At 42.5% G+C, this 27,162-nt stretch overlaps 1 protein-coding gene across 2 annotated transcripts in view; it reads right to left on the reverse strand.

The window, feature by feature from the left end:
• Nucleotides 1-27,162, reverse strand: part of A1CF (APOBEC1 complementation factor) — a 238,756-nt gene that overhangs the window by 83,301 nt on the left and 128,293 nt on the right. For both annotated transcript variants that reach the window (XM_078642914.1, XM_078642913.1), the window contains exons 6-7: nt 23,185-23,349; nt 2,606-2,703 (exon numbers count right to left, since the gene is read on the reverse strand). In XM_078642914.1, coding sequence (XP_078499040.1) covers nt 2,606-2,703; nt 23,185-23,349 — 263 coding nt within the window. The remainder of the gene's footprint in view (nt 1-2,605; nt 2,704-23,184; nt 23,350-27,162) is intronic.

The following is a 27,162-nucleotide window of genomic DNA, read 5'->3' on the forward strand; positions in this document are numbered from 1 at the left end:
GCATATTGCACCATTTGTGTATTAAAACTATTCTGAGAATTACTTTGATGTGGGATTGGCAAAGGTGACGGTCTTCATTTTCTGGAGGGGGTGTGATCTCCCAGATGTTTGAAAAGAGTTTTCTAAGATTCCAATAGCGCCACAAGGTATGCTACTTGACCATGCTGGTTTGATTTATTTATTTTATTTTATTTAACTTTTAAGGAGCACAGCTACCCACACAGGGTTTCCCGGCGCCAAAGGATGGTTTAAATGAATGAGGAGAGAACAAAAAGCAGCTTATTGCAGAAAAATCCATGTCTTGAGGCCCTTACGAAAGTTGAGATAGATGTTTTCAGTTTTCAATGAAGTAGGCAGGGAATTCCAGATCTTAGGGCCTAAGTGGGAGAACGAGCGACCGCTCACCAACTTAAATCTGGGAATCACTAAGTCACCCTTAAAGGAAGACCTGAGAGAACGTGTGGGGTAATACGCATACATGAGTTCCTGTAGATATGAAGGAGCAATACCCTGTTTGATCTTAAATATATAGCAAAGAGCCTTAAACTTAACTCTGCTTGCAATCCTGAGCCAATGAAGGTTCAGGAGCGACTGGGAAATGGAGACTCTGCACGGGACATGGCATAGAAGTCGGGCAGCCACATTCTGCACGACCTGCAGCTTTCTGAGAGCTTCATGGCCCACCCCCAAGTAAAGAACGTTGCCATAATCCAGGCGAGAGATGACCAAGGCCTGGACAACCGTCCTTTGGGTGGAGTCAGGTAGCGAAAATACAGAGAGACCAGCCTCCTCCACAATGTGGCCAGGGGTCTAACATAGATAATAAAGAGTAAAGGACTCATAATAGACCCCTGGGGCACTCCATACGCTGAAGAACAGATTTTAGGAGAAGCTTTCGAGGAAAAGACCTGAAAGGTGCGGCCACTCAGGAAGGAGGCAAGCCAGGCCAGAGCGGGACCCTCCACTCCCAAGGACCGGAGAGAGGCAAGGAGAATGGAATGTAACACAGTATCGAAAGCCGCACTCAAATCAAGTAATATGAGTGCTGTTGTCTCTCCGCGATCCATACAATGAAGCAGTCTCTCAGTGACTCCAAGAAGAGTCGTTTCTGTAGAGTGATTGGCCCTAAAGCCCGATTGGGACGGATGCAGGAAACCCAGGGGTATATTATCAAGGGGGTTTATATCCGCTTTTTTGGCTTTAAAAGCCAAGAAAGCGGAGATAAAATTATCTCCCTATTACCAAGCTGTCGCTAACACCAGTTAGTGACAGCTAATAGGAGATATCGACCATCTTGGGCCCCACTTTGCATGTCAGTGATATTTATCACTAATGACATGCAAAGTGGGCGTGCCAAGATGTTAGCGACTGGAAACAGTCACTAACATCGCTATCTCCTTTTACCAACTTTTGGAGATATTCGGGCTAAGCGCGAATATCTCCAAAAGCTAACACCTGCCCTGAGCAGTTCTTCACCATGTTATCCAATGGGAGGTGGATAACATGGCTAAGAGCATTTGCTCGATAATGCATGAATATCGCTGACTTTTCAGCGATATTCATGCATTGCGGCCGTTTTTTATCGCATTTGCGATAAACCTTGCTAATAGCAAGGTTTATCTGCGATAAAAATCGCCGATGTGCGGCGATAATTTTTGTCTCTAAACAAGTTAGAGACAAAAATTATCGCTAGTTGTTGGTAATATGCCCCCTAATCTCTCCACATAGTGAGTTAACTGATTGTTGAAATGTCTTTCCAAGATCTTAGAGAGCGCAGGAAGTAAAGAGATAGGCCTATAATTTGACAATAGTGAAGGCTCAGCTCCAACCTTTTGGGATGATGGGGTGTAACCACACCACTCCGTAGTATTCTATGCTCATCAGTGGCATGTCCTTCCACCCTGGACACCGTGACTAATCAGTAGGTGGTTCAGTCAGTGGTGCCCATGATGATGAAAATGCGTCAATATTTTAGTAAGGAATTGATATCATCCAATATATGTTTATGATTTGTCATAGAATAAAGCTTGTAATTTACCATTTGTGATTTATTTGTCATAACATAACATGTGTAACAAAAGTATTTGTACAGCACACGTTCACCGGGAGGCATCTTGGCACTGAATAGCAGATGTTTATTGTTACCTAACTCAATGGTACTCATTTTAGCAACCTCAGATGGATGAAAGGTTGAGTGGACCTGTCAGGATTTGAACCTGTGATCATGAGGTCGAACACAGGGTCCTTCAGTGGATGCATTAGTCCACTGAGACACCAGACCTGGCTCATTGTTCCTGTGCAGAAGTTAAACATAAGTTGAAGATGGCCATGGCTTTTCCTGATAATTTTCATGTAAATGTTTTGGAAAGGAAAGTTAAGGACACTGCCGACAATCCAATGGCAGTCCTGTCTTCATATGTATGGTATGATACCAATGTAGCAAGAAAATGGAATATTAAAATTTACACTGATGTTGCAGCAAATTTTTTTGGCTCATATTTATTTAAGTTTGTCAACTAGGTTTCAATGAGAACATCTCTAAATAAAAAGTGATGCAGATATACAAGGATACCACTCAAACAAAACCATTCCAATTTCACAGTACCTTCCCGTTTGTAAGATTCATAGCTTCTACAGCATCGTCTCGGTTATTAAAATGGACAAAAGCATAATCTCTGATTTTCTTTATTCGTTCAACAGCGCCTGTGAAGAACAAATGCAGGACACAATGTCATGAGCTCCTGAGTTGGAAACTTTGAAATACGATCTACATATCAAATGTTTAGGAAATAATGTTCAATGGTATTACATGTTTTCACCATTGCATGTGCTAATCTATATGTACTTGGAGATATTTAGTTTTCCAAAATGCCTCTACCCCTGTTGTGGAAGCATTGACTCCATTACAGAGTTGGGAACAGAATTGATGTTTACACAGTAATATAATCTTAAAGCTCACCACAGCAATCTACCAATCTATAAAGCATTACAGTCAGAATAATCTAATAAAAACACACCTGTTAGATATGGGTGGTGAAGAACACTCTTACACCTTGATCACTTGAGGTGTCAAACAGCGGGCTGACACCAGTATGCACATCCTGGTGCTACTCAATTGGTTTCACTGGCGATCCCAAGAATAGAACATTCTGACACTGCATAGTAGCCAACGTCCAAGGGCAAAGCAGTTAAGGCCCTCTCCATGAGTCATAAGTTTGAGCTAAAGGTGAGGGCCTTGCTGGCGCAAATGTTTATTCGATAACAAAATACTTACATTAATAATGTGAAAAGCTCACATTAAAAACAGTAAAACATATGCTAAAAAGGAAAAAACATTTAGAAGGTAATCATATTTAAATGTTATAGGCTCACGGATAAATAAAATGTGCTGATTTAAGCTAGCCTAACTGTTGATGCCATGTTAACTGAAAAATAATGTATTAACACTGAAATACCTATTTTTCCCATTAAATGGTTGTTTGTTCACAATATTAATTTTTTGTTAAAACTGTACTTTTTCAAGAGCCTTCGGGTAGCCACTGAACAGGCATTTGTTATGTATTAGACAACTGATAGGAAGTTTATCACCGAGAGAAGAGTTTACCAGAAGAAGAATTCATGGGAAGACTATCCATACTGCAAGACATCAATGATGTAACTTTTCAAGGTTTAATGTCTGAAAGCCTGTTGTACCAGCCTGAGAAAATGGGAAGTTTGCTTATTCTCAGGAGTATGCTGAGATTGTATTGGAGGATGAAGAAACAATAGGAAATAGTATTGAAACATAGAATTTGTGTTTATATTAGTGCGCGTTTGTAGATAAGTGAGTGGATTCCTTTCCCGACTCTCTGACTGTAGACTCAACTTAGAGTTTCTGATACCTTTCTTCATGTGAGTCTACTTTACTTATATTTTACTGAATTGTCTGGTGCAATGTTAGGGCTGAGAAATCGTTCCAGCTTATAATGCACAAGCTTTATGCTTGGGCACTGATTCTCTCATCAGTGCTCTTTATGGGGTTTGAACTGACACCTTTTGCTCTCATTATCCCAACTTATTTCTTATAGGGAATTTCCTTTATGGAACATGCTTGCTGTATTATTACTATATTGACTGTGATTCTAATAAATATATTGTTTTATTTTGAGATCAAATATTGATTGATGGAATTTATTAACGTTTAATGATACGTTTTAAAGATTAATACCTAATGAATAAAAGATAAAAGACTAAAAAGGTTTGAAAAATAAAACCCTTTAACTCACACTAATTCTCTTTACTGACTAAACTGAAAGACTTTAATTATCTATTATTATGTAAATGATTGCTCCTCGTTTCTCTTTGTCGACAAACAAAGGTCCATACAACCAGTGGTGGGGGTTATTTAATGATTAAAGCCAAAGATTGAGATAAAGAAAACGCAGCTCCCTCAGCCTAAATCAGGGAAGAGAGCCACAATGTGGCTTAATGGTCAGAGCTGCTGACTTCGTAACTGGGGAACCAGGGGGTATATTATCAAGGGGGTTTATCTCCGCTTTTTTGGCTTTAAAAGCCAAGAAAGCGGAGATAAAATTATCTCCCTATTACCAAGCTGTCGCTAACACCAGTTAGTGACAGCTAATAGGAGATAGCGACCATCTTGGGCCCCACTTTGCATGTCAGTGATATTTATCACTAATGACATGCAAAGTGGGCGTGCCAAGATGTTAACGACTGGAAACAGTCACTAACATTGCTATCTCCTATTACCAACTTTTGGAGATATTCGCGCTAAGCGCGAATATCTCCAAAAGCTAACACCTGCCCTGAGCAGTTCTTCACCATGTTATCCAATGGGAGGTGGATAACATGGCTAAGAGCATTTGCTCGATAATGCATGAATATCGCTGACTTTTCAGCGATATTCATGCATTGCGGCCGTTTTTTATCGCATTTGCGATAAACCTTGCTAATAGCAAGGTTTATCTGCGATAAAAATCGCCGATGTGCGGCGATAATTTTTGTCTCTAAACAAGTTAGAGACAAAAATTATCGCTAGTTGTTGGTAATATGCCACCAGATTTGAGTACTGTGCGTTGGCTATGATTTTGGGCAAATCACTTAATCTCCTGTGCCTGATAAACAAAACTGACAGTATCCAATGTAACTGGTGCAAAACAAAACTGTGAAGCCATTAACAAAAGGGCTATAACAAAAATTGAAAATGCCACCCACTTAGGGGTGATTCAACAGAGAGAAACAAAAGACAAACATTATAATGTTGGAAAGAAATTAAGCATTTGTATTTTGGTCTTCTGATGCTCTATTGACTGGAGTGCAAGATTCTAATGGTCTAAAGCAGAATATTCTGCTAATGAGAATTTACACCACTCAGAATTATGAGTTAGAAACTATGGGGCATATTATCAAGACAGGCGATAAATTTATCGCCGCTTTAGCGGCAGAAAACTGCGGCTAAAACTTGGAAAATGGGCTTGATTATATGCTCTATGGAATTCCAATTGAAGCCCATGTTAGATGTGAAGTACATCTAACCTGAGCTTCAATTGGAATACCATAGAGCATATTATCAAGCCCATTATCGCCGTTTTAGCTGCAGTTTTCTGCCGCTAAAGCGGCGATAATTTTATCGCAGGTCTTGATAATATGCCCCTATGTGAGAAACATATAGATGAGGACACCATGTATGTGCTACATTATAATGGTCTTACAAAAGTACCACTTTACAATTATACTTGGTTACCTTGCATGAGTCTTGTGAGATGTCATTGAAGATGTTTTATAAATATTGTATCTTAAACCAATATGATTATCAAATTAATGATACAGGAAACTGATAGCAGACAGGGAAGGTGAGCAAATGCAGCAACCAAGGACAGGAAGCTAGACAGAGGACATGGACAGTTAATTTTCTTGAAAGTGAAGTATTCATAAAGGGAATCTTGAAGTAACAACTAGTGATTCTGGTAATCTGAACTACCTGCAGAGATCTTGCTGCTTCCCTCTTCACTCCCTACATAATCTGGATAAACAAAGAGTTTCTTTCCTATATATTTAAAAGGAGAACAGTACTACAAGAATATCATTAGAGAAGAAACCACTGACAGCTAATAATTTGTACAGAAAGTATTGAAGATTTTTCAGTGTTCAGCTCAGTATAACATGCTGTTCTGCTCAATTCACAAAGACCAGAAAACATCATATTTAGTACGTTTTTGAAGTCATTTTACTGTTTACAAGCTAATAACCTGGAAGTAAACCTAGGGCGCTCTTTTGAATGTTGGTAATCTTAGAATTAACTACCTATTAATTCTGCATCCATGCAGATTAAACTTCATCTAGAAAAAGGCTACACCGACAATGAATTACCTGGCTGAAACAGAGACACACTACTATGGCACTATAAAATGTAAACAATAGATAGAAGAGTATTTGGACCAAGAAAGACACATCCTTTATAGTAGTTCATGGTTTGATTTGTGTTCAAATGTTTTTAAATCGTGTGTAACTATTTGGAACTTGTACTGTGTGTCCCCAGAAAATAATTTTTTTCACTTGATTCTTGCATCTAATTTAACTACATTTTACCCACACTAATATGATACTTGCATTACGTACACCACATAAGGTTATATAGACACATTTGGGAGAGATGTGTACATTTATTTATGGTACACAAGAACAAGAGTAATTTTAGCTCATGTGCACTCTACCATAATCTAATTAAATGCCACATAATGCCAGTTACGAAAGGGTCCCAGAAAAGGTGACTCACAGAAAGTGACGTGGATTGGTAATGGCAACTTTGCTTGGATTATTCATTGGGGAAGATGTTGCTAACATTTTCAGCTGCGAGGAAGGCATTGAAAGCACAAATATGAATTCTTTAAACGTTTTCAGACAGGACCGATACTTGAAAGTGACAGATGGCCTTATTTCTATTCACAAAGAAACATTCCACCATACAGAAGTAAGCACTAAATCTTAACCTATTCAGGACATATTCATATGATGACAGAAAATAATGTGGGGCAGTTTTACAAAAGAAGCAACAGAGCACGCCGTTATCCTTGTTGGCTTAACGCCGTACTCTGCCACTTCAGAAACGCAGGGCTGCACTGTTTTTAAAAGAATACGGTACAACCCTGCGTTTCTCCCTTCACTGGCACTAAATTTAGCAGCCTACCGCCAACACAGGTACCCTTGAACCATAGTGTAAGGGTGCCAGCATTGAGAGAAAGGATTATTTATGTGCAGGAAGGAACACCTTCCTGCACATCAACAATAAATGGTGTTTTGCTGTTTCTATTTGTGCAGCACACATATTGGCAATGTAAGTGAAAGCGTCCAAGGTATTGGAAGTGGCAGGCTCCCCCTGAGGACGAGCCAGGCATGGGGCCGCTGCGGCCAGCAGTCCGTGACTTCACGGAGACGTGGGATCATTGAATTTGCACGCCACGGCCCGGTTTTGGACTCTGCACTTAGAGTTGGGGCGTTGGGGACTCGAGGCTGCCCCTAACACCGTGACTGCGGGTTTCACTCGGCTGACATTAGCCCTCTCCCCCCCTTGCTGGGCACAGAAGCACTCACGGCAGTTGTACATGGCTCTGTTACCGATACTTACCGGAATAATGCCTGCTGGGAATCGAAGTCCATCAATCAGCGGACGGCAGCTGGAGGCAATTAACAATGGAGCCAGCCACACTCCAGATAAAGGGAGCGCCGCGGAACATCAAGGGAGGAGCGAATGAAACCTGAAGCAACTGGGCGTCTGATGAAGGCAGGAGCCGAAATGCATTATGCCTGTTGTTGCTGGTGAATTAAAGGCTGCCAAGAATTTCCCCGCTGTGTCCTCTGGTCTTTCTTCATGGAGGGACTTGTTTGTATGTATATATATATATATATATATATATATATATATATATATATATATATATATATATATATATATATATATATATATCTCAAAAGCGATCCTGTCCGCCATTCACACGGACCTAAGCAGGTGCGGACCTCTCTCCCCCTTTAGCAGTTAATTTCTTCAATAAGACGCCATCAACACTTAGATTGTGTCAGCAGTGGAAGATTTATTGAAAAATCATAGAGCAAGTGCTCTCCCTGACGAGTTTTGCTCCGCGGACGGAGCTTGGTCACATGACGTGCCATAAGCAGGTGAGTGAATTTAAAGTCCATAAAAGCCCTATTTCCCCCAAAAAATAGGGACAAAAGGCAAAAGTGTAAGAAGAGCATAGTAGCCAGAAAACATAACGACAACATGAGGAAGTACAATATACAGGAAGTAACAATATTTGATTACAATACGAGCATAGTGCTCCTATCTTGAGTTGATCTCATTGACACGTGAAATTGTTAACACATTTTGGCGAGTACCTATTCCTTATCAACTACTTCAAAAAAACTTTACATTATAATATCTGTCAGTAGCAATAAAGTGCAGATGCAGAACTTCATAAAAGTTGGAATATACTGTGCTGTACAAAATCCAGATAGAATCATAAAGTGCTAGTGCAATGTAGAGATCAAACCATTACTTCCAAACATTTCAATATAGTTAAATGAATTAATTCTCAAATGTAAGCGGCTACATGCAATATCCACTAAGGTGCTAGTGCCTAATAAGTGCAAAAAATATATAATAATAAAAACAAACAACGGTTTTGGTAGAGGCTCAGCAATGAAACCCCAACTATTTACATTAACTAGATACAGTCTTTACAACAGCTATGCCTATTTGTCAAACTACATTATCAAAAATACACTCCGGAAATAAATCAGAGAGAATAAGAAAAGTCAAATTTACAGAAGATTATTAAATTTACAAAATATGATGCAGTTCATCAATGGTATTCAACTCATTGGGTGCCCTCCTGTCTAGCAACAGAATAAAGTATGTTTCCTTTTGCCTCAGAAGTTTTTCACGGTCTCCGCCCCGTCCGGGGTTAGGGACCGAACCCAAAAGTGTGTATTGTAGATCTTTGAGTTTGTTATCATGTACAGCTCTGAAATGGCGAGCCACCGGATAGTTGTTATCCGAATTCACTATGGCTCGTATATGTTGCAGAATGCGTTGATTCGCTGGCAATTTGGTGCTGCCGATGTACTCTAGATTACATGTGCACATCAGTTTATAGACCACAAACTCACTACGGCAAGTTAAGTATTCATTGATGGCAATGGGTCTATCACTAAACGCTGATTTAAAATGTGTGCCATTCTTAGCAAAAGTGCACGCACGACATGACGTGCACTTGAAAAAGCCTGTCTTTGAAAGCCAAGTATGTTTAGGTGTTAATTCAGGCATTGTTCTGTCTAGTGCATCCTTCATGGAGGGTGCCCTCCTGAAGGTTATGGCCGGTAGCTTTGGCATAATTGGGCCTAAAATCACATCCGTGAGGACAATTGGCCACTCAGCATTAATCAGCCGTCTAATTCTCCGTTCCTGTGAACAGAAAGTGGTGATAAGACGGACAGGGCCAATGGTGCTAGAATCAGTGGTGTCCTTTAACTTAGGTGTCAATAAAGCATCCCTCGGACGTAAAGCAGCCTTAGAGAGAGCGCGGTTAAAGAGATCTAACTTGTAGCCGCGTTGAAGAAATCTCTGAACTGACTCAGCAAGGCACTGATGGGCAACAGTTGCATCACTGCAAATTCGTTTAATGCGAATGAATTCGCCGAAGGGCATACTGTTGATGGTGTGTGATGGATGGGCACTACGGGCGTGGAGGATAGAATTCCCGGCCGTGGTCTTCCTATGGAGCTTAGTGTGCAATGAGCCCTGTTCAATATATAAATGTACATCTAAAAACTCAGCCGAGTTAGATGAGATTGGGGCAGTGAATCTTAAATTCCGGTCATTGTTGTTGATTTCATCAACAAATGCCTGGGCTAATTCCTGCGAACCCTTCCAAATGACACAGATGTCATCAATGAAACGCCAGTAGTAGGCTAGATGTGGTAACCACTGGCGATGAGTTTTATGAAGCACGTGCTCCTCCCACCAGCCAACATGTAAACATGAATATCTTGCCTGGAATGAGGGAGCCACAAACAGGAAAATTATATTTTGCCGCTTTTAATGATGATGCAAACAGCGAAAAAACAGCTTGCTGCCTCACAAGTATACTGTCCAGCCCTGACGTGTTTCGTGCTCACTGCAGCACTTCTTCAAAGGGTTGAGGAGTTACTGCGAATGAAACCAGTCCTTCATTCCTGCACTCGTTTGTACTTCCTCACCACCGCCTCAGTGGGCGTGGCCATAACCATGGCCCGATGGTTCTTGCAGTGCAAGGGTTTTCCTCCAGTGAGTTGCCTGTTTCATTCTCGGTGCAAATGAAATAAAATCCCCAGTGGGTTGTGGGGTCAGTGTCGCAGTTCAAACACCCCATAAATTACATCACCGGCTTTTCCCTGCTCCTCACGCTGACTCGTCGCTTGGCGCTTCAGCTCAGACTGCAAACTGCAGCTGGGTTCACCTCGTGGCTCAGGCAACAAGCCACAATAAATCCATCACAAAAAGCTTGCCTGGAATGAGGGAGCCACAAACAGGAAAATGAGATTTTGCCGCTTTTAATGATGATGCAAACAGCGAAAAAACAGCTTGCTGCCTCACAAGTATACTGTCCAGCCCTGACGCGTTTCGTGCTCACTGCAGCACTTCTTCAAAGGGTTGAGGACTTACTGCAAATGAAACCAGTCCTTCATTCCTGCACTCGTTTGTACTTCCTCACCACCGCCTCAGTGGGCGTGGCCATAACTATGGCCCGATGGTTCTTGTAGTGCAAGGGTTTTCCTCCAGTGAGTTGCCTGTTTCATTCTCGGTGCAAATGGAATAAAATCCCCAGTGGGGATATATATATTATTTCACTCTCTCCCAAGTAAAGAAGACCTCCTGGGACACAGCGGGGCTTTAATTCATTCTTTATTCAGGAAACAGTAGCGTTGACCGGTTTCGGCGTGTGCCTTCTTCTGAACGCCTTAGTCCTTAAGCAGTGTCAGCTCCCACTCGGCATTTATTCTAAGCTCCTCCTTCCAAGTGGTGGTGGGCTCACCTGATTCAGATTGTCTTGGCTTTCTTTAGTGTTGGGGACTTCTAGTCCCGAAATGCAACGTGCTGACAGTCCAATTTCAGGATGATGGGGGCCTCACTTTTGAAAAACAAACATTGTTTGTTGTTGTTTAAATTCCCGCCCTTTCATGCTATCTCCCCTGTGGTAATCCGCTTGCAAGTGTAGATAGGGTATTGGCGTCTCTCCGCCCCATCTGCTACTGATGTTAGCAAGCTGCCTCACAGGTTTCGGTGGCGGGCCGTGGATGCATCCGACTCCTCGGTACCCACTCCTTTTCTCCAATGAAAGCCACGGCCTCACATCGAAAGGGTCCCTTCGTGCACTTCATTGGAACCGCGCTTTACATTATTTCACTCGCTCCCATGTAAAGAAGACCTCCCGGGACATAGCGGGGCTTTAATTCATTCTTTATTCAGGAAACAGTAGCGTTGACCGGTTTCGGTGTGTGCCTTCTTCTGAACGCCTTAGTCCTTAAGCAGTGTCAGCTCCCACTCAGCATTTATTCTAAGCTCCTCCTTCAAAGTGGTGGTGGGCTCACCTGATTCAGATTGTCTTGGTTTTCGTTAGTGTTGGGGACTCCTAGTCCCAAAATGCAACCTGCAGACAGTCCGATTTCAGGATGATGGGGGCCTCACTTTTGAAAAACAAACATTGTTTGTATATATATAAAATGTCATTCATGACATACTTAAGTAATCAGACTTCATTTTGATGTTTTCTGTTACATAGTATTTATTGCAAGTCTTTCAGAGATGAGCTCACATTTCATTGTGAAAATTGGGCATATTATTACATTTACTAGAAACAGCTACTTCTGTTGGCTCCCATGGTTTACCAAAGTTACATGCCTTTGTGATTATACAGCTCCAAAAAAATGGGGACAAAAGGCCTGATAATTATAACACCCTATTAAATTTGACACAAAGGAATTTGTCTGGTGCAATAGTTATTACATATTCTTGGCCCAATGAAATCTATCAAGATTTTTGTATATGTAGATTTCCCCCTATGTATGGGCAGATATCTTTGACCAGATGGAATTCACCAATTTTGTGTGGAAATGCTTGACAAGTACTAGGATTCACAAGTTTCCCCCCATTCATGAGTTGGTATCAACTCTTACGACAAAAATTATGACTGCTAAGTTTCTAAAACTAACATTCTGACTAGTTTCGTCCAAAGAGATGGACTTCTTCAGGGCTGTGAAGTGATATATATATATATCTTGCAGTACGGTAGAACTTCGAGACAAGCACCAGAAAGAGGCAAGTTTACGTTTGGAAGCAAGGGGCTATAAAAGAAATGCGCTAAATAAAGCCAGAACCAAAGCAAACAAACTTGACAGGACAGTGTTACTAGCAGAAACCACGATGGACAAAGACAAAACAAACTTGACAGACAACAACAATGAGATTAGATTAATTACCAGCTACAGCAGGCAAGCCCGCCATATTTCAAGTTTGGTGAGAAAACAGTGGCCTGTAATTCTTAATGACCCTGTACTTAATGAAATCTTACCTGAAAAACCAACAATCACATATAGAAGGGCTTACAGTATGCGTAACGAACTGGTGTCAAGTTCACCAGAAACAGCTAAGAATGATGACTGGTGGTCACCCCGTAAGGGTTTCTACCGCTGCATCTCTTGCCGTGCATGCCATTTTGGCATTAACACCAAGACCTATACAACTCCCTTTGATCCAAAACCCATTGCTATTAAAGCCTACTATACCTGCAGAACAGAGCTAGCGGTGTATGTTTTAACTTGTACTTGCAATTTGAGATACATAGGAAGTACCAAATTACCCATGTATCAGCGCATTCTCCAGCATCTTCGGGCTATTGTGAATTGTGATCAGAGCTACCCAGTAGCCCGTCACTTTGACCAATTCCACAACAGGAACCTATCCCAGCTCAACTATTTTGTGATAGATGCTGTGAAAACATCCAAGAAAGGTGGGGATTATGAAAAGAAACTAAGACAACTTGAGTCAATGTAAATCATAAGACTCAACAGTAAAACCCCCGCAGGTTTGAACATGGGAGAGGATTTAAGGAATTTTCTGTAGTTTTCCATAACTTACCGTCGTTCAGGTGATTTATTTCAGATTAGACATAGAATGCCCATAGCAGAAGCCAATATGTGCCATTGGAGCCACTAATGTAATTATTCGCCAATGTATAATGGGATTCGAGTGTGTCTCCTTCTGTGTGACTTACTGTGCAAATAGGATGTGACGTAAACATCCGAGAATATGACTAAATTAACCACAAAGATTAATGTCTTAGGTTGAAAGTTTATTTAAATTGACACAATATTTGCCTTCTTGATTTTGTTTTTGCATTTAACCTCACACCACAATTTGTCGAAACGAGCCTGATCGCTGACATTTTGTCACTCCCCCACCTTTGAAAAATTATGTTTTTATCATGAGCTGGACAAACGTTTATTAGACTACCAGGTCGAGATTTTTTGAAAAACCGTATCAAAAGTGGTAAGGACATTTTGGGCATTTGTGCTCATTTAGCAAAGCATTGAATGAACAAAAAGATTTTTTTGTCGAGAGCATTATGTTGTGTGGAGTCATGATAAGAACGAATTGTACAGGCAACATAGATGTAATATGTACCTTATTTTTATGTATTAATACAGATAAGAATCAAGGTATTTGGAAGCACAAATGCTGTAAAATTATCAATTTTGTATAATCAATTAATTTCAGGGACATTACCTATATGACATCAATTGCCTGCATGAATTTTCATTCAATAGATCTATTCAATTGTACGATATTTTGACTAAGCTAAGATGGCTGACATACTTTTGTTTTCATTCCTGATTTTACAATTTGTACTAGTCCTTACACTATGTTTCCTAAATTGCTTTTGGGCGCGTAATGTTCATTTGACCGCGCCTTTTTTCAAAAGTCACTTTGCATTATTTAAACGTTAGTGTGTCCACCTTACCGCTAACAGTGAGCAAGGGCGGCCACGCCCGAAACGCGTCTGTTCGACGTTCTCTGCCATGCACGCCTGCACTTTATGATTAAATAAAACAACGATTATTTGAAGACTGGACTTGGAGCGTTATTTCGTGTCTGTGCACTGGAGAAAGTGCTTTGGAGGTTTCGTTGCACCGTAACCAGTTGGAGTAATATATATATATATATATATATATATATATATATATATATATATATATATATATATATATATATATATATCCCAAACGGCAATTTCTCCACTCATCCACTCCTGGGAAAATGAAGAAGGCGGACCACAATGTACGAGGCAGAAGGTATTTATTTCTTTCCCGCTCTGCTGCGACGCGTTTCGAGCACCTCCGTGCTCTTGCTCACACATATATATATACATTCTCGCTCGGTTTCCTTCGCAGAAGCAAAAGATTGGACCGCACTCCTTGGCTCAAGTCAGTTCTTGTTTATTCTCAATTTTCAATTTTGAAATCGCAGCATAACAGGACGCGTTTCGGCTTCGCGCCTTCCTCAAGCTGTTACTGCACAGCACATTAATTCATTGTTTAAATAAAGTTTCACGTAGTGATTTGATTACTTCATTTCCTCTATAGAAACAGACGATGCACTTAAATTCATTTCATTCAGTGCGGCCATCTTGGAGTGTATAGGTATAGCCATGTTAAACCAAGCAAGTATGGTCTTAACAGAAACATAAAGCCCTAAATGGGCATGAAAAAAACCGAAATCATCAAATCGATAAGTTCAAGTTAACACATTAATTAGAAATCATTTCTGTCGAAGGTTGGAAACAGAGATTAAGCCCTGGATGAGCACACTTGCAGAAATAATTAATCAGTTAAATGTCTCTATCCTATTATCAAAATAATTCATTCAATTTAAACAGCATTCAGTTCATAGAGAATAAATATTAATATGTCTCCTTCTATTTTTCCCAAAATAAACCATTCTGCAATGTGTTATAAAAATGAACTAGAAATGTATGTATTGTTTTTCATTAGATTCAGCGCTTACAAGTACTAGAGTTATTTATTAGAGTAAGTGAGAACAGGGACCTAATTGCCTAAATGTATGGCTAATTCAACCTCTGTATTCAAGCCAAAAGGAGTTCTCAGGTTGAGATCAATGATATATCTCGACTCGAGACGGCGTAACTGGATTACCCTGTCTCCACCTCTTTCTTTGATGGGAACTTGGTCTAAGCAGAAGAAACGCTAAAGATTGCGATCACTTTTGTGTTCTTTTGCGAAGTGCCTGGCCACTGGGTAGTTTGGGTTGTTGTGCTGAATTGCCCTGGCGTGTCTCCTCTTTACTCAGTGGATTGTACTGCCAATATATTGCATTTTGCAGGGACACACTAGGCAGTACACACAGAATGGAGTGGTACATGTAAGGAATTTGTTAATTTTCCTCATCATTGATTTCCCCGGAACTTCATAGTTCGTTTGCTTGGTGCTAGCCTTGCATGCTTTGCAGTTTTGACAGTGGAAAAACCCAGTCAAATTGCCTAGTCTCGGTGTCCGTGGAACTGAGTCAATATGACTATGCACTAAAAGGTCTCCCAGAGAGCGATTCTTTCTGTATGTAATTTTAGGGTAACTCGCTATCTCATTCCCAATTATGCCATCTGCCTTAAGAATCTGCCAATTGCGTGTCATGATATTGTGTATTTCTTTAGAGTCTCTCAAAAAAGTAGTGATAAATCAAGGTGTGTTGTCATCTTTTGCGACTGTTCTTTTCTTATCTCTAAGAAGATTTGTTCTCGGGATTACTTGGACTTTATCATATGCTTGTTCTAGGATCTGGTCCGAGTAACCTCTTGCTCTAAACCTTGACATTGACTCTTGAGCTGCAATTTAAAAATAATTGGCTTGTGTACAATTTCTCTTGAGACGTAGCAATTCCCCATACAGAATGCTGTTTTTAAGGGATTTCTGATGACAGCTACTTGCTTCCAGAATCGAATTCCCTGCGGTGGCTTTACGGTATAGTGAGGTGCATATTTTTTCTTCCTTAATGAAGACTTTCATATATATATAGGACTAAACACACATGTGTATAGATGTTACCAAAGATGTAACATACAAAGACTTTTTTTCAGACATATAACTTAAATAAAAAGAGAAAGAAAACATTTGTTGGCAAATCAACAAGCCAGATAAAAAAACAAGAATATTTGGTTTTTAGTTTTTAAGACTTTTAAGGTTGTTTAGTAAATGACTCAAACTAACAAAAAGTGTCATTGTTATCGTACCTCCCATTTAGAGAATAAGTAGCTGGAGAGTCCAAAGGAGATTAAAAGTCACCCTAGGTAAGAAAAAATAAAACTCCAAGGATATAGAACAGAAGGGTATAAGCCTTAGAATGAAGCTTAATTATTTGGAGGTAAGTAAAGACATCCAGAAGGGGGGAAAACAGTTGAAGGCAGTTACAGCAAGCAAATAATAATAGAAAGAAAGTCAATGAAGCGATCAAGTGCAAAAGGAACACCCCTAGATGAGTATAGAAAATAAAGATAGGCAGTGTTCATAATAGATGTAACCTGAGAGTGGCCAGAAACAGAGAAAATCCATGACAAACAGAAAAAGAGTGACTAATGTCACTTCCCAAATGCCAGAAGAACAACAAAGGAGTGTCTCGTTATACCAATCAAGTATCAAAAACACTCCTGATGTAACACAATACAATGTCCAGAAAAACAACGAGTGCGACCAGGTATGCCAAAGTCCTTATTCAATTTATCTGGGCATAGAGGAAAATATCGGTCTTCAAAACTTTTTTGAATTTGAATGATAATAAAAGAAGCTTTTGAAGAATACCTTTGGACACAGACTCTATAATTCTAGTGTATATGCCTTTCTAGTGGTGCACTATCTGTTTGTGTATGTTGTTAAAAAATGTGTTAAGTCCAGTTGTGGACTGCACCATGACAGTGGGTGCGTACAAAGTGTGCACACAATTTCTGGGTACTTCCCATGTATTAAATAGGGGACAGCAGGTTAGGTGTGAGTGTTTAGTAGGGTTCCACTGTCAGTTAGCTAAATTCTAACATTTTGACTAGATTTTATATACATCCATACAGGTGAAGATCTTTTTAATGGAGACCAGAAAAGCATAGGACAACAGAATTCAACTGACCTTAATAACATAGATCTAACAAACATATAAATTCAGCTCACACCCTCATTTTACTCTTTTCTCCTTGAACTGTGTAACTTTACTACCTGAATGAGACCCACAGACCAGCTACAGCTATGAGAGTTCAGTCAACCAGTCACACTCACACTCACAAGGAAGAGGAACTTCACTGAGGAGGAGATACACCTTGTATTTGCCTTTTTTGTAGAAGACTGCAGAGTACCACATGGTATGCCTCAGCATAAAGGTATGCGATGTAACAACGCGGTCGATGTAACGACCACATTGTCATGGCATGTAGTTGGAAACGCATGCAGACTAATGTACCGTATTCCTTAATTTGTTCTTGATGGTAGAAAAGTACACTCTGGCAAAAAAGGGTACCATATCCATGGCCTTCATGGCCCTTTCCAATGCCTATGATTGTGTTGTGCATAGCAAAGTCTGGCTCATCTTGAAGGAGGAAATGGGAGTGAACGAGTCAATCATAGAGTTTATTGGGGATTTATACAAGGATGCTACCGCCATGGTTCGCTATGGGAGGCATGGCGAATGCACAAATTCCTTCAAAATCAAAAGGGGTATCAGACAAGGGTGCGTTTTGGTGCCGTTTTTGTTTGCCCTTTATACTAATAACTTAAATACTACCCTGAGTAGCACTGCAGAAGATACTCCACATGTACTGACGACCCCCCTCCCAATCCTGATTTATGCAGTTGATGCTGTGTTGTTGGCAAGGACCCCACTTGCTCTGCAAAACGTGATTGTACTATACTCCGCTTTTATCACTAATCTGGACCTACATGTTGATAAAGCAAAAACCTATATTATGGCATCGGGTGGTGCAAATAAGAAGCAGCTAAGTTATAATTTAGCCGGGATGGAAACAGAGCAAGTTCATTGTTTTAATTATTTAAGGGTTGTTTTTTATTCTAAGCAGAACTGGAAGGCGATGCTGCAGACACAAGCTAATCTCATGGCCCAAAGTATTGCTGCCATTTTTATATTTTCCCATAAAGTCGGATGCAAACCATTAATGGAAATGTCCAAAATCCATCTGGCCAAAACTGTACAGGACCTGGACCCCCTGATGCAGCACCCAACAAGGCGGACCAATGCCGTGCCCACACATGTCCAGGTATTGTGCAGCCTGCACCTTCTGGCCTCCGGAAGCTTCCAGGGGATAGTTGCCGCTGCTGGGGGGATATACCAGCCCACCATGTACCGCTGCCTAAGGAGTTTCTTAGATGCAATGCTGACCCAGCTACACCAGCACATAAAATTCCCCACCAGCCAACAGGACTTGGATGAGACCAAGCATCAATTTTACAATGTAGCGCAATTTCCACATGTGATAGGATGCATTGACTGTACCCACATCCACATCTGCCCACCTGCACAAACGGAATACATGTACCACAACCGCAAGTCCTACCACTCCCTCAATATCCAGATGGTGTGCAACGCAAAGAATTACATCACGGACACAGTGGCACAGTACCCGGGGAGCACACATGACTCCTTCATATTCCGGCACTGCGGCCTCCACACACGACTGGCCAGGGGAGACTTTGGTGAAGGACACCTACTTGGTAAGTACACTTGCCCCACAATGTTACACTGTGATGAACTAGCTGCGCTGCACAGGCACTCACCCTCTGCTCCTCTCATTCAGGTGACAGTGACTACGCTCTCCGTGAATACCTCCTCACCCCATACCTCAACCCTGCTACACCACAGCAACGGCGTTACAATGTAGCACACATACGCACAAGGAATTGCATTGAGAGGACATTTGGGCTACTGAAGAGCAGATCCCGCATACTTCACAAGACTGGTGGGGCCATGTACTACAGTCCTGATGTCTGCTGCCGCATTGTGGCTGTGTATGCAATACTACACAACATTGCTACCAAGCGCCGGATTCCTGTAGAGATATCTGGCAGTCAGTCGGAAGGGGACGACCGGCCACCTGCACATGCGCGTCATGCGCGCGGGGAACATCCAGCTGAAGGACACAGACGGCGCAACCACATCACAATGAACTGTTTCTAGTGCACCCACTCCCCTCACCCACCACTTCACAAATGCATGACAATGGAAATAATGACAGGAGTCCGATGTTCAATGCTTGAATAAATATTATTGTTGATAGCACAATAATATGGAATAATTGTTATGATTTACATGTGAGTATTGCGCCATACTGCTCAATGTTTTAGACACGACATGCTTATGTCAGCAGCATGTCCCTGCCCATGTATTGAAATGTCATGTGCGACTCCGGCGCACAGCACCCAGTCGCCTCTCAGGCTCCTCCTCCCGCAGGGCACGTGATCCCACACTGGGCCTGCTGCTGCGGCATAGGACACCGACCTGTGTTGCAGACAGGCTGCTGACACTCGATGTCCCCTCGCTTGTGTCATCCCCACCAGTATTGGCTGAGCCAGTTGGTTGTAGGGCCAGAACAGCACTGGTCACATGCTCAAGTACACGTGCCACGTCCTCGCTGCATTTTACCATCTGCAGCTGCATTGCCAGACACCAACGGGACAGCTGGGAGGTGGCATTTCCTATCACGTAGTTGGAACGCGTGTAGGCCGTGAGGCGCGTGAGTAGCTGGCGGTGGCGGCGCCGGGCGATGTTGCGCTGGCTGATGATGGCTGCAGTGTTTGCCTCCATGGCAGTTGTCATCCGGTCAATTCGATCAGACACATTGGCAACATTTCTGCCTATGTTGTGGAGCTGCAGTTGTATGGCACCTTGGCGTCGTGCCTGCAATTGGTGCACGCGCAGTATGCGGCGCTCAATACTGCGCCCTGGCACACGCACAGCCATCGCCCTCCTGCCGGTGCATGCTGTACTCTGCTGCGGCTCCCTGACATGCCTGCTGTGCTGGCTGCCCACAGTGGGTGTGCGCTGTGTCGCAGGTCAAGCAGCACCTGATGTTGATGGTGCCACTGGGATGGGTCTTGCAGCTGGCACTGGTGCTGTGCCTGATGGAGCTGGCGTTGCTGGTGGTGGTCTGCATGGTGGCACTGGTGCTGTGCCTGATGGAGCTGGCGTTGCTGGTGGTGGTCTGCATGGTGGCACTGGTGCTGTGCCTTATGTAGCTGGCGTTACTGGTGGTGGTCTGCATGGTGGCACTTGTGCTTGGCCAGATGGAGCTGGATGTGTGGATGTTTGCTCCTCCTCACCGTCAGGCTCCTCTGGTGCCTCATCTATCTGCAGCCTCTCGCTGTCACTGCTGGTGTTTTCTGCGCCACCTGTGATGGGAAGTGGACGTAGATTAATTGCATGTATCTTTGACATGTGCAGTTGGTACATGCATGCTGGCTACCATTCCCTGACTGGCTGTTGCATTGCGGACATTGGGACATGTCTGGCTGCAATGGAGTGTTTGTAAGTTGTGGGCAGACTACATGTCCCATAATGCAATAGGGCATGTTCTGATGTGCATGGGCTGCTTGACTGGGGTTGATCATGGGAGGCTAAAGGGTCATGGCCATTGTTAGGGGACAGGATCGCAGTCGCATGCCACTTACCTTGGCTGTCTTGGGTGAGTCGGGATGAGTCCAGAGGGATAACCCCAACACATGCCTCACGCTGCAGTGTGTCCTCCACACGATCCTCCAAGGGGGTGTTGGGAGGGACTGTTGGATCTCCCCCTCCAGTGACAAGGCTCTCACCCAGCCTCTCAGCCACCCTCTCCTTGGCACGACCTCGGAGGTCGTACCACCTCTTTTTGAGGTCATCTATGGACCTCTGTGTTACTCCCACTGCGTTGACTCTGGCGCGGATGCTCAGCCACAGTCGCCGTTTCTCGGCCTCAGGCACCCTCCTGGAGTCCTTGCCAAAAAGTTTGTTGTGGTCATGGCAGACTCCATCGATTAGATGCTCCAGCTCCTGCTCAGAAAATTTTATCTTGCGCTTGCGCCCGGTGTCACTGGGCCCTGCTGCTGCATCCTGTGGCATAGCTGCAGTCTGCAATATCCAAAATATCCAAGTCTGGAGGTGTTTTGAGAGGAGCTCTGTGTGGTGCTGCTTCAATCTCTGCCTCAGTGTTCTCAATAGGGGAGGGAACTGCCTGCTTCCTGGTTGTGATGTCATCACTGTGCTCGAAATGCGACTTCCTGTTTTTGCGATCTCGCTATTAGCGAGATCGCAATTCCTCGCTAATTGCGAGATCGCTATTCCTACACGGAAATGGACGGATTTAGCGATTTGTCTGCGAATTTGTAAAATCGCTATCGCCTTTTGCGGACGGTTGCGATTCGCTTTATTTACTCGCAGTTTTTGATGAATCCCATTATGCGATTTCTGAATAGCGATTCGGTATTAATCGCTATTTAGAAATCGCAGATTTCGGTTTTCATGAATCTGGCTGATAGTCTGCCGTTTATCACTGATGCTATTAAACACACTCGACAGCTTTCCGTCTGCAAAAGAAGCTCAGTTGATTTGAATCAGAAGATCTTAATAGATATTATGAACCGAGATCAAGCTTATAAAATCCTGTGTCTATCATATGTTTAACATACTCTTATCTCATTGGGGCTCGCATATTTATATTACACTCCATCCTTATGCCAACAATTCCCCAAAACAAGATTAAAATATATTTTTTATAAAGAAAAAGGTTACAGAAAGATGGGATAGATATGTGGAAACTAGCAGAGATCGCTGTTAGCATGAGCTGAAGAAATTTTGGTTATGGCAGCCATTTTAGTTAGCCATGTGCTCGCCATTTGCTTCTCCCATCTTCACTGTTGCCTGCCCTTGTATTCTGCTTGAGTCATCAACTATAGTTAACTCCTTCAGCACTGAGCCAGAGCAATGTATGATCAGAAAGGCCTGTAGCTGCCAGTATGCATCTGTCTTAGAATATAACTGTCAGGCTATTCCAACTGATGTAAGCATTTTTGTTACTCCTCTCACTCTGTTGACTAAATAGTTTCCAGTTGGCCATTAATGTGACTAAATATTCTTGTATATGCTTGTACCACCTCTTTTTGAGTCTTCATGCTTACTCAGCTATAAACTGGCCATGAAAGGACCATGGTTTCTGTACTCCTTGGACTACCTCATACAGTGGCCTGAGGGTACAGAATTGACGTAGTTTCCCTCATGAGAGGTTAATAAATCTATATTCTTTGATATTACAGCCAATCTCTATTTTGCTAGTCTAAGGACTTAAGGATAAAGTAGGGCGAACCCCTGCACCAGTGGGCCCCTGAAAAGGCTCACCCCCACAGACATACAGGCAAATAATCCATTAAGATCTATGATAGTCTACCACATATTCCCTTAGACTCTAGCTCTTATCTTGTGTTCATAGAGAACAGACAGCGTCCCCATATTTTGATCACATTCCGGTAAAATTATATTCCGCTAATGCTGGGCCACACCCAATAATGTATTTTCTATAAATGACCTACCGCCTTGCCCCTGTGACGATAAGGCATTTCAATCTACAGTGCATATTCTCTTTTTTTGTCAATTTTATACTTTTATGGTATTGTGCCACTTTAAAAACATGGCATTCCATTCTTCTGCACTCGCACTTTCCTCATTTTATCAACTAGAATCTACGTTTGTGTGTTACATGTTGTCATCATTCTTACTGGCAGCTATAAAATCTCGCAAAGCTCTATAGTACTCCCTATCTAGTATTTTAAAATGATTGTTTGAATAGAAGCTGCTATTTTTATCTTTTTATATTATGAAACCTTTATCCTAATTGTTAATTGGCTCCTATGTACTGTAATTATTTCTCTAATTACGATTCTTTGTATCATATGTAACAATATTTTTTATGTCATTTTATGCATTCTTCATTGTAATGCAAAATAAAGTTATGTGAGGATGATGATGATGATGATGATGAGTAAACATATATGAATAGCATTGATATTGTTTTAGGACGACATGTGATGTATAGCATGGCAACAGAGTTACGATACCTGGTTTTATATTGTTGAATTCCTTTTCAATAGTCTCCTCAGTAGTAGTCAACATTAGGTTCCTCACATACAGGATTTTAACTGATGACATTGTATCTTCATCAACTTCAACCTCAGGCTCCGCCCAGTCCACTGCAATTGGATGGCCCCACAACTGGATCCTTCCTATGAAAGACATTCACATAATGCAGGTGCTTAGAGGAAGGTCTCCACAACTGAGGGAAAGCCAAAGTACTGTGATTTTAATTTGCAGTGCACACATGTGATGTTAGTAATAAGAACTAAAAAGACAAAACTTTGACAGCGATTTTTAATGTATGCAGACTTCACAAATTGTTAATTAGTCATGTAGATCAGCAACAGTGTGTCATTGCTGGGTATAACTGCATGGAGGAAATAGGAGATATAGACATTTTCAATAGGCTGTGAACAGCTTATCAAATAAATTTGCTGTACAAATTCGATTCACTGTAGAAATCATTTAAAATATCTTACTTCAAACATGGTGTAAAGTACTACACATTTGCAAGAACACGTGTTTCCTCTCTCTTTGTGTTCTCCTTATTCGTTGTGTTGTCTTGTCTATAATTGGGATTTTTCTGTTGGAGGCTGTGTTATCTACAGGCTTAAACTGGGACTTAGGGGCCATAAGGGCGGGGGTCCCGTCCTTGGAATTAGGATGTACCCGCCACAGTGGTGGGTGCCTCCCGCATTTTTAACATTGCGGCGGGCGGTGCTGAAAGCACGGCCCGGCGCAATGCTAAAAAAGCATGTTATGCATTTCAAAGCACATGATAGGCACCGCGCGGTGGCTGCCATGTTGCACTTTGAAATGCGGGGGGTACAATAGGTACCCCCATGTGTACCCCCCCGGAGTCCCAGGGGGCCCACAACTGGCCCCTGCAGGGAGTCTCCGCATGCCCCAAAGCCCACCCCAATATGGCTGGTGGTGTCTGATAGATACCGTCACCATATTATACCTTTTCCGCCCCCGTCGCAAGGCAACCGAGGCGGAAAAGCGGCGGACGGTCTTTCCGTCCGCCGCGGACCCCCCAGCCATCCTAATGTGGCGGGGGTCATTTCTGTGTGGATTGCCCCCGCCAGGCTGGCGGTGGCTACCGCCAGCCTGGCGGGGGCAATCCGTCCGCCATCCTAATGGGCCTCTTAGTTCGGAGACAGTGATGGTGTTATTTGGAATAGGAAAGTTCTATTGTTAAAAGTGCTACTTCAATTTGAGTTTTTGCTTCTTAAATTCTGTCACACCTAGAACTAATATTTATGTTTCGATGTGCCCACTATTAATCAAGCTACATTGCTGGCATAATTAATCAGGATACAATTATCCATACAAACTCTATAATTGCAGTGAAAAGGTTTAATGCCAATCTAACTTTCCGTTCACTGAAAACTAATAGCCAGTGTTGTCTGCTTGCCAATTTTTGACAGAAACGGATGGCAGCCTAATTTTCAGAGCTGTATATGAAGACAATGGTACTGACATATACACTTATTCACCCTGACAGAACACAGCAGTGCCACCTTAATTTACATATATTTCAAATGACCAACAGCACCTTCCTTCTCCTGGTCATCTTTGAAAGTTGGTGTGTGCTTGTGTTCTATTACTAGAACAACAAGTCAACACAAATCATGTTTTGATTATCTCACAGCTAAACACCACAGCAAGGCAAATAGAAACTTTGCTGGTAATGTGTGTATGCCTTGAATCATCATAAATGCTGATCTGTGAGGGAGAAGCAGAGCTTGGTGGCTTTCTCTAGAGACTTTATAGTTCATACCCGTAGGCTGGTTTAGTATGAAATGTATTTATAAAATGCACACCACAACTGTATTGACTCTTGGCAGTAGCATCAGTGAAGAAAAAGTGAGGGGCAAAATACAGAATCTTGAAAGCGACCATGCATAAAAAACATGGGAGAAAATGTGGTTCTTGAACAGGAATGTTTTAATTCCTTCCTAAAGGCCAACTTGTTTTTCTCCAAAACGTATAGGGAGAAAGTTACCTATCCCTGGGCCTATAATGGCAAACTATCATTCTCTTTGCAATCAAAGTTTGGTTCTAGGATATGTATGAGGCCTAAAGTGCTTGTCTGTAGATTGTCAGTAGGCGGACACCTGGCATTGTTGTCCTGTAAATATATTGAACAATTCCTATAATCCACTTATTTCAAGCATTCAATTTCAAATGTGATGCACTTGTTTACAGTAGCCTGTACATCAAATTAAACCATACAGACACATGATTCTGTGCTTCTGAATTTAAGACCTAGGGCGTGTTACTCACAGGGCTTCTTTCCCCCTTGGCCCCACCATTCAAAAGGTGCGCCAGGTGTAAACAGGGAAAGTGGGCCTTATTATGGTGAATGCACTGCCCTCAGGGCAGCTGCAAGCTCAAGCTGCCCTGGAGGCAGCACATTCACGTAAAATACAAAGCAGCTGTTTACAAGCTGCCTGCACTTTCAAGAGGAGCGAGAGATCACCTCACAGTCGGGTGCAGTGAGTGACTGCACTTGCCTGCAGGATGGTGTCTGGGGTCCATTGGAACCCTTTCCCCCTTCTTGAGAATTGCTCTATAGGGACGCACTGATAGTGTGCCATGTTTTTTATTTGTGGCACACTGTCAGTACTCCTCCTGATGGCTTTTTTACATTTGCACTCTTATCAATAATATTGCCCTGGTGCAAAGGCTAAGTGATTAGCTCATTGGCACGGGGCTATGCCTCCATGGAAATAACGGAACTCCCTCTCACAAAAGCACTAGCACACATGTGCAACAGCACTATCAGTATTACAGGAGGGCCGGAATACGTTTCTATGGCCCCTCTGTGTAATACCAAAGTGCCAAGGGGGTGCACAAAGCAGGAGCACATCCCTGTTGTGCCCCTGAGGACACTTTTTGCAGTTAGGTCTCAGTTTTGTTGACATATATTTCACATGTTGTATTTGCACTCTTTAGTTTCTTTGACTGTACATTCAACAAAGCTTTAGAATAATTAATTTTTGAAGTTAATAAACAACTAGTAATGCTTTTATGGCATCACTTTTCTACATGTATCATGGACTTGGATTATGAGTTTGCTGAGATATAGGAACTTAAACAACCCTCAGAAGAACACACAATTATAAACACTTTTTGAAAAAAAGGCATACCACTTCACCTTCAGAGCGAACATCCCCTGCAGATGCCCACCCCAGTGCCAACTCCGGAACTGGAACAAGAACTCTGATGAGCTGCTCACTGCCACCCTCAGCGGCTCCGTTCCCACCGCCTCAGACAACGACCCCACCACCGCCGCCTGTACCCTACACAAGTGGATCACCGACTGCGCCAACACCGTCGCCCCCTCAAGAAACCCTCCAACCCTCACGCCAAGAAGGCCAGCTGGTTCTCCAATGAACTCAGAGAATCCCGGAGAACCTGTAGACGTCTTGAAAAACTATGGAGGAACTCCAAAACCCCAGCGAACCTAGACAACTACAAAACAGCCACCACAAACTCATCAGGCACTCAAGGAAGCTCCAGGACAGAATCTCCGCCCACGCTCACACCAGTAAGGAGCTCTTCAGGATCATCAAAGAATTCACCCAACCCAACAGCAAGTCCACCGACCTCCCACCCTCCCAGGACCTCTGCGACAAACTCAGCGCCTCTTTCCATCACAAAATCAAGACCATCTACAAAAACTTCGACAACAACAACATCCAAGAGGAACCCACACCCAATGCATATTGCACCACACAGCCTACACTGGACAGCGGGACTGCCCTCAGCATCAAAGACACCCTAAAGACCATGAGTACCACCCAATCCGGGGCCCCCACAAACCCCTCCCTCCCACATTTACCACAGAGCCGCAGACACCACCACCCGCAAGCTCAAAAGTATCATTAAGCAATCCTTCAAGACCGCCTCCTTTCCCGATGATTGGAAACAAGCCAACATCAACCCTCTCCTAA

This window comes from Lissotriton helveticus, chromosome 5_1 (assembly GCF_964261635.1).
Source record: "Lissotriton helveticus chromosome 5_1, aLisHel1.1, whole genome shotgun sequence".
Lineage (NCBI taxonomy): Eukaryota > Metazoa > Chordata > Amphibia > Caudata > Salamandridae > Lissotriton > Lissotriton helveticus.